At 42.5% G+C, this 11105-nt stretch overlaps 1 protein-coding gene across 1 annotated transcript; it reads left to right on the top strand.

Moving 5' to 3' along the window:
• The first annotated feature begins 693 nt into the window (after nucleotides 1-693).
• Nucleotides 694-5122, top strand: LOC123443924 (protein ABA AND ROS SENSITIVE 1). Its single transcript, XM_045120491.1, has 7 exons — nucleotides 694-1031; nucleotides 1534-1633; nucleotides 2224-2377; nucleotides 3130-3580; nucleotides 4369-4444; nucleotides 4528-4574; nucleotides 4682-5122. Exons 1-7 carry the CDS (start codon nucleotides 946-948, stop codon nucleotides 4869-4871), a joined length of 1104 nt encoding a protein of 367 aa, XP_044976426.1. The 5' UTR covers nucleotides 694-945; the 3' UTR covers nucleotides 4872-5122.
• Nucleotides 5123-11105: the final 5983 nt, after the last annotated feature.

Below are 11105 nucleotides of genomic sequence, written 5' to 3'. Positions count from 1 at the left end.
AAGATCCATGTACTCCCTCCGTTTCAAAATATAAGACCTTTTAGAGATTTCACTAGGAGACTACATACGGAGCAAAATGAATGAATCTACACTCTAAAATATGTCTAAGTACATCCGTATGTAGTTTATAGTGCAATCTTTAAAAGGTATTATATTTAAAAACGGAGGGAGTACAAAGCAACACCGAACGTCCTGCGCAGTTGCAGCTCGCCCGCCGGCGTCGCGCACTACTCGCATGCGCCCGCCAACCGCATGCGCGCCGCCGCTGCTCGTCGCGCGCCGTCGTGAGAAATTGGACGGGGCACTCTCGAGCTTGTTGGGATTGAGACGAGGAAACGTAAAGAGAAGGACATACTTTGCCGGAGTCGTAAGAAATCTATGGCTGGAGCCCTCTGGTACGAAGGCTGCCGCGTGGAGAGCGGAGAATCCCTGCAAGTTTTGGCCTGTATATACTGCCCTTCAAACGGTATAAATATATGTCGGAGGTTCGCGTTTTCGATGACGTGTAAAATCCTTATGATTTTGCAAATTTTTATGGGGTCCGTTCTTAACACAAAATTGATCCGAAACCGTAAACCAGCCGTAATTTTACAGGTCGTTTTTACAGTGTATGCTAGAGATGTTCTCAGTTTTGTTTTTTGTTTTTTTAGGAGATGTTCTTAGTTTGTGCAGGCTCAGCTCACCGGCCTTTGTGCGGCTCACTCAGCCCGCTGCTGAGTGTGTGTGCGGCCGATCAGTTTACCCAGCTCACGAAGTTCGGCCCCTCGGGCCCATTAGCCATCCGAGCACGAGCAGACGCCGCCGCGCGGCCCCGTCGTCTCTCTTGCTGGAGCTCGACGCCGCCCCCCAGTCGCGAAAGCTAAAGAAGGTTCTAGAAGGAAGGAAGAGAGGCGAAGCCACAGCCTCGGCGTCTGGACTTGCGGTCCCATCTCGCCGGCCGCGCCCATGGATCAGAGGAAGGCACTGTTCCGCGCCAAGCTCCGCGAGGCCAAGGAGAAGCAGGAGAAGCGCATCGACCCCTCGCTCGTCAGGTCCCCAACCCTTCCCCTCCCCCCTCCCTCTCCCGCCTCCCTGCTAGAACACACCCTCCGGAACCCGGATCCCTTCCGCCTAGCTGCTTTCCGCCGCCGCGATATGGTTTGGTTTGAGGCGCGCTCGCTTGATGTAACCCTAGGATAGGAGGATGGGGATGCGCAGCGGACGCGGGCCTAATATCACCTGGTGCTTGATGCTCTTGTTGTGCGCACTGCGAAACCGAGTTTGCTACTGTGTGTTGCAATTTGATTTCATGGTATTGGTGCTACCGATTTACAGTTTCCTGTCAATTTTCTCTGGGCGTTCGAACCTTGTCGTATGTTACTCTAGCTCGCTCCCTCTCATTACCCCCCTTATGCATTGCTTATTTTCTTAGCTAAATCCCGTTGATGTGAGTCTTAACCAATTGAGTGGAACAGCTCATCTGTATCACTGTATGGTAATCAAATCAAGCAACCGCAGCAGTATCTAATAAGCCAGGTGCATTATCTTCTGCAGGTATAATGAATATGATCAGCCCATCTGTAGAGTCTGCAATGTTACGTTGAAATCTGAAGCACTTTGGCCTGCGCACCAGGTTTCACGGAAACATCATGAGGTAAGCAGAGAAATAAAACCATGCTAGTGCTTTCTGAATAGGGGATAATTGTATGTATGACAGAGACATGAATGTGGGGATTTCTATGCCAATGTAGATATGGAAATATAAAGTATTACCACTTACTACGAATAGTCAGGACAACTTTACTTGATATATTTGCTGTCATGTTGTTAGGTAGTTCTTCTAGATATGAGTATATGACCCTGTAGCAAATTGGACAACCACGAAGATTTACTTCAATGCAATTTGTTGATAGAAAAGAAACATGTCGGGTATCAGTAATAAGTTAATAACCCACTTTTCGTGGTTTGTTCATAACCTTGGGTGTTTTCACTTTTTATCTATTCATTTCAGTAATAGTTAATGCTCACTGTTAAGCTTCATTTTTTTTCCTGATGAAAAGATTCATCTCATTTCTGTATTGAAATTGTTGGCGCTTCTTATTGTTTAATTGCTCTGAAGGAGCAGCTTATGTGTTATGAAACCACATATTTTAAGTACTATAGCCATCTGACTGTATATTTGCTGTGAAGGTGTCTGTACATTCTTTGCAAACTGTGTTAATTTTTTGCTGATTTATGGTACAGGCAAAAGCCGCCGCAGCTGCTAAAGTTACACCAGCTGCAGCTCCTCATGGCAATAATGTCAGTCATGAACTACCAGCTGAGCCTCAGAAAGCAAAATCCTCTCCGATGCCTGCCGATTTTTTTGACAGTCAGGGAATGAAAAGGCAAAGTCATGGTGAGAATGCCAAACCCCCCCCCCCCCCTCGTCGCAAGCTAAAGATTCATAGTGTAAACTGAACGTGGTCAGCCTTGTCTATGCTTCATTTGTTTATTGTATGTTTCTGCTCAGTGTCATCTTCCTTCTGTTCGGTAAATCTAGGTAAATTAACACTATCATGGCTAAGGAATTCCTCACATCTAATTTTCGTTTTGGTCTGCCATTGCTTGTCTGTTACGCTTGCAGTTGATTGAATTCTCATAGCATGCTGTACAGAGTAGTAATAATATAGACACATTTGGTTCCTGCTAGACCAAGCAATTACCCACCTAACCTTGCTTACTAAGATATACTTCTGTGCTAAAAAATCTCACTTTGAACTACAAACTTTATCATACGAACAAGGAAAGCTTGCCTATGGAGGCCATCCAATTAATGGCTTCATACATGTCAGTTTGCATTCCTCATGGTTACACATAATAACCGTTTATCTTATAAAATTGCTATCATTTAAGCAAGAAATGATGTTAGAACTAGTAAAGTTGCACGAATGCATCCTAATTTCTGGATAGTAAGTGCTATCAATATTGTTGTATTATCTGTAGAGCACTAGAGCTTCCATCTGTAGTGAACATTTTATGTATTTTCTGTGAAGATTCCTGCCAGCAGTATTATGTTATAGTGGCAGCTGAAATGTGCATTTGGCAGTTGTGATGTACTCGAAGGTCTTGTTGACTTGGGGGTCTTAATATAACAACTTTGATGGGTAGGTACTGGTTCTGAGGGAAGGTCTGTACGTCATCAAGTGGCTAATGCTCAACCAGCAATCAAAGAAGCAAATGCAGATAAACCATCTGTCAGGCTGGACCAAGTGCCAAATAAAGGGAGCCAAGGCAGTACCAATGTGAAAGGAGTTCTTCCAGGGAACTTTTTTGATTATACAGAAGAAGATGAAGATGAAGTTCCAACTCCTGCTCCAGCTCCAAAGGAGCCCAATAGGACTTCAGGAAATACTACCAACCCCAACCCTGTGCAGGTGAAAGGTGTCCCAGATGGCTTCTTTGATAGCAGTAACACACAGCCCAGCGAAGCCAGTGCATCATCTCAAGCAGCGAATAATCTGGAAACTGCTCAAGTTAAAGCTCTGCCCGAAGGATTCTTCGATAACAAAGATGCGGATCTCCGTGCACGTGGTATTCAACCTCCAAAAGTTGACATCAAGTACGGTCTCTTCACAAAATCTTGCAACTGTATTGCCTCCATAAAGAATTGCTATTCTTGCAGTCCTGTTGCTTCCACAATAATTAATCCAACTTAATGAAGTTTTGTTAGGATTTAAGGTATGGTTCTAGTCCAAGCCCACTAAATGCTTGGCTAGCCAAACTTTTGGTTGCCAATGAGGCGACCAATATTGGCAAGAAAAATGAACTAGATTAGACAAAGAGACATTGAATTGCCAAACAAATGGCAACCATCGAAACGAAAACGAAAACCAAACTTTTGGTCAGGACCAACAAATTGGTAGCGTGAGTTTTGGCCACTATCCAAACATACCCTTGTAGGCTTTTTGTTTGGATGTGTAAAGACTAAAGAGCCTTTTATGACATTAGCTAGCTTCACTCTACTCTACTGTTACAGAATAATGAAGATACTTTGCTAAAAAAGCCATGTTACTAGTACAATTTGGAAGGGTCAATAATCATTGTTTTCTGCTCTTGTGCTTGTTGTTGGAAAGCTTCTGTACCATAAACTCTTACGTTCTTAAATGGACGGATGGGTAGCACACTCCTGCCTTTTTGCTAAAAAATATGCTTTTATCCGTCTTCCTTTTTTTGCGTTGTCTTGTCTGTGCAATTCTGCATTTCCTATGTTGTTTCCATGCATTGTTTCCTCTATGTTTGTAACAGAAATTGCTTCTTTGGCTCTCTACATAAGATCTGTATTCAGTTTGACTTAAGTTTCTTCTGTGACTGATATTCTCATCTGAAATACGCTAAACTCTTGCGCAGCGACGCATACAAAGAATTTGAAAAGGAAATTCAGGAAGACCTTCAGGAAGTTGATGACCGCCTCGAAGAAGAGGAGGTTAGGCTAACCTCTCTACATTATTATCTTGCACGTATCGTTGTGCACTGCTGATATTAGTGGGCTCTGTGTGTGGCTTTTAGATTGATGCTGCTGCTGAGAGGGAAGAGTACCTGACCTTAGAGCAAGAGTATGAACCTTTCCACATCTTGTTCTGTTGACATACCCATGGTTAGCAAAGTGAAGTTCTTATTTATCTTTTGTCGTCAGCTCATCATTCATTTTATTTGTACACAGGGAGTACAGGCAGCGAGTAGATATGCTGAAGAAGCAGCTCACCGAGTCCAAAGCAGCACGGGCCGCTAAAGCAAACAGCAAACCCGTCGGCATGGACACGGATTCCAGCGCCAGCGACTCATCGAGCGACGACGAAGACGACGACGGCACAGATTTTGCTGTTGACTGGAGAGCACAGCACATGAAATGATGTAAGATAGAGACTGCTTCCTACCGTGAGCGAACAAGAACTCAGTTCTCCAGGATTTTGCATAAAGAGGCCTTTCTCCGTCCCTTGTCCTTCATTTTGAAAACGCACGAGCGACTTCTGAACTAACGCGACGAGACCGGCTATGGTTGCTGATTAATGTGAATAGTCCCGAGTCTTAACTACCAACAATTGCCTTTTGGCTTGGTCGGTTGTAGCGAATTATTTTCCCAAATGAAACAATTAAAACAAAACCATGAACAATTTTATGTTTTTTCAGACTTCGTAACCTTCGTTGGGAATGGGATACATCTTGTGCCCTGTGCGCCTCAACCCCTTGTCTATACCTTGGACAAGGACCCGCCCTTGTGTGATGTTGACGCCGGGCGCTTTTGCTTGCCAAACGTTTCATTCTAGTTAAATCGGCAGTTGGTGCGACGACGTTCTCTGCCGTTCGTACCGGGTTCTCCCCTTTGCAAAAAAAAAAGGAGAGTTACGTCGTTCGCGTGTGTGAACATGGAGTCAACTTTTTTACTACATGCGAGCAAATAATATCCGTCTGCTCAGCAGATTAACCAACTTCTGGAAACCTTAGTCCGGAACGTGTAAGCTTTACAAGATCTCTATCATTCTGCCAAGTTAGTCTCGTAGTGGCATTTCGAAGGCGCCCAAGTTATTCGTATTCTATAAGTATATCTCTATAAGTATAGAGATATAATTATAGAATACGAATAAGAAGATAAATACCGTCCCCATCAGCGGAGACGTGCGCAGCTCGTGCATGCAAAAAACAACGCCAGGATCGCCAACTGCCTAAATAATCCATATACCCCCGTCAGCGAGAGACTAACAACGGCACGGACGGAGCTGAAAACGGCAATGAGCATCCTTTATTTCTTAATCATGTGCGTGCACGAAATCTAAGTTGCAGTTGAAGACCGGAGGACTCGCGACAAAGAGCAAAATGATCAATATACTTCTGGAGCTGAAAGGGAGTGGCTACCCAATGACCAGCCTACAGGTTCGAGAGCTGTCAATGATGAATGAGTATCATTACATTAGCTTAATGCGACCAGAACAAGTGCTCAACCCGATCCAGACTTGGCTTATTTCTCATGAGAAAATAATGGCAATTGCTTGTTGTACTACTGTAGTAGATGGTGATGCCAAGATTAGTTAGCAGCTGCCTGTTGACGGCCTTGGCGTCGCAACAGTGGATACCAATTTGAGACCCTGATTGATGGCCATGTAGTTTCCCTGTGGCTGGCTTGGAATCCCATCTGGAATCTGCCACGGCCAACTTGCTCGGACAGGGGTGATCCTGGATGGCGCCTCTCCCAGATGATCCACCGCGTCGTCGCCGTCGGAACATGGAACGGAATAAGCATGTGTGGTGTGGTCAAGCTAAAAGGTTGCAGATGGGCTTCCCTATTTCATTCTTGCGTCCAGCCCCAAAAAATGGTTCAAAAGCTCGCCTCTTGAATTCTACTCCAGTAGTACAAAATTCCAAGGGAGTGCCTACAACTCATCTAGCTGAGTTATATTATGGTCTCATTCACCTGATATAAGCTGATGTCATGTTTTAGTAGTCCCAATCCGTTTTCAATTGTCCGGCCTGTTTTTTGTTCTCGATCTCACAATCCAATCATTCACTACTCAATGCATGTTGCAATCCACTACAGCTGATGGCCGTTGTTGTTAATGTACATCATAAACTCTGAAGAACTATCTATTGTACCAGTACGATAAACTTTAGCACTTTTCAGATATGAATTTTTCTTTTAAAACTTGCTAACATCTTCCGAAATTTCGCCGATTTTTTTTTGAATTTTAAACAAAATTGTAAACATGAATATTTTGTGAACTGATGAACAGATTTTTTAAAGACGGGAACATTTTTTAATTCCCTAACATCTGTAAACAGGAACGTTTTAAAAAGTACTAAAGAAAATTAGAAAAGCACGATAATTTCTTCAAAAAGGAAAAAATTGAAAAAGGAAAAAGAAAATGAAACACAAAAAAACAGGAATAACAATAAATTGCGACCGGTCTATTTTTATTATTTTTTGCAATTGCGACTACCCGGGTAATTTGCATTGCGAGAACGCTCAAAAAAATTGCAATAATCATTACTCTAGGCTTCTAGAAAAACATGCAGTTGCGACCGACCTTGAAAAAATTGCAATTACGACTATCCCTCAAGAAACTTACAGTTGTGATTGGCCTTCAAAAAAATTCAATTGTGGCTACCCTAGAAAAACTTGTAGTTGCGACCGTTTTTCAAAAAAGTTGCAATTGCTACTATCCTCGAGAAATTTACAGTTGTGACCGACCTTAAAAAGTTGCAATGGCGCCTACCTTAGAGAAACTTGAGGTTGCGACAGGACTTCAAAAAGCTTGCAAATGCGACTACCCTAGGGAAACTTGCAGTTGCGACCGACCTTAAAAAATATGCAATTGTGGCTAGCCCTAGAGAAGCTTGAAGTTGCGTCCGGCCTTGAAAAGTTGCAATTACGACTACCCTAGGGAAGCTTGCAGTTGCGACCGACCTTAAAAAATACCCCCTCTGTTCCGAAATAAGTGACTCAACTTTGTACAAAATTTAGAACAAAGTTAGTACACAGTTGAGTCATTTATTTTTGGACGAAGGGGGTATGCAATTGTGGCTACCCCTTGAGAAGCTTGAAGTTGCGACTGGCCTTGAAAAGTTGCAATTACGAGTATCCTAGGGAAACTTGCAGTTGCGACCGACTTTAAAAAATGTGCAATTGTGGCTACCCCTAGAGAAGATTGAAGTTGCGACCGGCCTTGAAAAGTTGCAATTACGACTATCCTAGAGAAACTTGAGGTTGCGACTGACCTTAAAAAGTATGCAATTGCGGCTACCCCGAGAGAAGCTTGAAGTTGTGATCGGCCTAAAAAGTTGCAATTACGACTACCCTAGAGAAACTTGAGGTTGCGACCGGCCTTCAATAAGCTTGCAATTGCGACTATCCTAGAAAAATTTGCAGTTGCGACCGACCTTAAAGAAGTTGCAATTACGACTACCCTAAAGAAAGTTGCAGTTGCGACCGACCTTCAGAAAACAAGAGCCAACAAAAAAAAGTAGATTGAGCAATTTTGCTGAAACTAAAGGAAAAAAAGAACCCAAGCTATATCGTGAAAAAACTGTGATGTAAGGCGAGAAAAAATTAAAACGGCACATGGATCAAAATGTTCAAAACAAAATAAAAATGTGATATTAATCTACAAAAAATAAAAAAATAAAAATTAAATTGAATTACACATGCTCAAAAACTCTTAGAAAAATTTATGGACACTCACAAGCTAGCAACAACCCTCATCCAAATTTGAACCCGCGTATCAAAAATGGACACTCACAAAACAAAATAACATATCCACATAATAAACTATATTAAGAAAAACTTACCATTCACTTAATAACTGTAAAAAAATGGTTCAAGCTTCTTTTCAAGTTCGACACACATAGATATATATTAAGAAACAAAAAGATTCTAAACACCCATGCATGCTACAGAAAAATTGCTTCGGACATAGATAAGTTAGCCCCCTCCCCCTACTGTTCTTAACACAAAGATGTTACAGGAACACCGCATCTGACAACTCCTTTAGAAAAGAAATATGAAATTAAAAAATATTCATTAATTTCAGAAATACTCCCTGACTTTAATTGTTCTCAAATTAAAAAATAGATTCATAAATAAAAAAACTGTTCGCAAATTATAAACAAAAAAGAAAAGGAAAGCAAAATAGAAAAGATAGAAAAAGATGAAATAAAAACTAGAAAACCTGATGGAAAATAGGAAAAAAAACTTTTGAAAGCTTCCCAAACTGGTAGAAAGATTCCGGAAGCTTTTCAGAACCAGATTAAAAGAAGCTTCCTAGAGCTGACCTTAACTTTGCTCCAGTTGTTCCCTCCCGTAATGGGCTGGTGCAACATTAGCAAGTGTGATCGGCTGCCCCTTGAGCCAAAAAATGGATTTGGACTGGAAAAAAAGAACATAATGCGTGACGCGAGACCAAAACCGCACAACATTGAAAAGGAAAAAAAAAAGAGAAACGGGCGGAACTACAAAAGGAAGGATCACTACACAAGGCCCTCCAGTAGCTGAGCTGCACGAATCGCGACGTAAAAAGTTATCTAACGGCTGAGACGACGAATGATGCCAAACCGAAATTCCAAGCCCGGCCTCATCCGTGTACGTGCATCCAACATTCTTTATCGCATTGGTTAGATTGTCTGGAACATGAGATCCGAAAAGCAGGCAATATACATAGATAACAGTAGTATCTTTACTGAGGGTTAGATCATCAGATCATATCTGGTTATGTGTGGAAGAGTTTTTGAGAAGCGGCGTTTTTTTTTGGGGGGGCGAAAAGGAGAAAAGACCAGACCCTAGACCAGCCTCTCCATCAATTGATGCACACAGCCTTGTGTTATTGCAAAGTATCAGGAAGCGGCGTCCAACAACAAGCAGATAGTGCATTGATCACTTCACAACCATGCCAACTGCCAAACATATATACATCGTTGGCAACTCTCATTCACAGTAAAATGCAGGGAGCCGAAAATCCATTTCTGAGCCCAAGCTCATCTGCACCCCTGTTGAATAAAAAACCCAAAATAAATACTAAACAAATTTTTTGGGCGATAGATAATTTGATGCGTGAGGTTCGGTCCAAATTTTATACAATTTGATCATCTAAACAGCTATCAGTAAAAAGACAAATTCGGGATCTTTAAAAAAGTTTATTGTACATGCACCGTTTTGTTTTTCTTGCCGAGAACTTTTCAGATGTCCAAATGATATAAAAATTGGAGCGGACCTCACGCATCAAATAATCTATCACCCAAAATATTTTTAAATTTTTTGGAATTTTTTAATATTTATTTTGATTTTTTTACTAAATGGGTGTAGATAAGCCTGGTCATCAAAACGCCGCACTCGCAGGGAGCTCTCTTTCAAAATAAAGAAGGGAGAAATGAACCGGAGACAGTGCATTCTATCAGTACCATGGTCCTCTGGTTGTCTGGATACGAACCCGAATGGCGCCTCTCCCAGACGATCCATTATTCGCCGTAGGAAAGAATATCATGTATATTAGCAAAGCTATAAAGATTCACATGCTATTCCATTCTTACATTTCCCCCAAAAAGAAAAAGAAAAGGGAGAGGTTAAAATGTGTGCCTCTTGAATTCTGCTCAACGTTCGATTTGCCATGGTTTGAAGTCAGATTTTTAAGATCACCGAAATATTGAGCCCAGCATCAGCATACTTATAGTCTTATACTGAGCATTATCTGGCCCAGGAGATACGAAAGCAGAGAATGTACAAAAACAGCGCTCCATTTTTCTTGATGCTTAGATCATCATATATATCATACATGGTTACTTTTGGAAGATATATTAAAAGCTGTGTACAAGTAGACTCACTTGATACTAACGAATCCGAACTAGAGATTCAGAGATCAAGCACATATTGGCATTATAATTTTACCCCCCCCCCCCCTCGGAGTATAACCTCCTTCTACTGCTATTATATGAGTAAGTATAATATATCAAAACATCAGAATAATTATACTCACTAATTGCCCCTTCATTAGATGAGAATGTATTTTCATCAAAAATTTAGAACAACTCTCATGCAAGAACTGCCAAAAGAAAACCCCAAACAATCATTAAAACAAACAAGAACTACTTACTTTATGTTTGAAGGACTTTGTAACCGGACGATCACTTGCACCAAAGCCCACTCCATGTCCCTCTCCCTAGATTGCCGATGCCGGTTCCCTCCTCCCTCGTCGCTGCCAGAGGGTGCGGCCGGGCGAAGCCTGGTCGACGACAGTGACGGCTGGGTGCTCTCGTCCTCTCTCATGGGGAGACCGCCGCATGCCAGTCTTCGGCTAGGCCATGGCCCAGGCCGAGGGTCGCAACATGTTAGCTCTCGGACGTGTGGTGGACGGCGCTGTGACGGGCAACAAGTGGTGGGCGCGGATCCAGGGTTGGCACGCCCGGATCCTGTCCTCTCCCTGACAACAACGGCTCCTCTAGTACGGCCGGGTTAGACGGGTTCGGGCCATGTGCCTGGATTTGTTTTGCCTGATGCGACCGTTTCTTCTACATTGGTGGGCGTCTCCAACGAGCGCTTCTGCCTCATGCTCTCCTGATTTGGGGGACTATCGCCAAGGAGAAATTATTCTCCCGGATTTGCCGAC

Source organism: Hordeum vulgare, chromosome 1H (assembly GCF_904849725.1).
Source record: "Hordeum vulgare subsp. vulgare chromosome 1H, MorexV3_pseudomolecules_assembly, whole genome shotgun sequence".
In the NCBI taxonomy this organism is placed as follows: domain Eukaryota; kingdom Viridiplantae; phylum Streptophyta; class Magnoliopsida; order Poales; family Poaceae; genus Hordeum; species Hordeum vulgare.
Note: the sequence above shows the minus strand (reverse complement) of the source record. Positions and strands in the feature narration are given on the sequence as shown.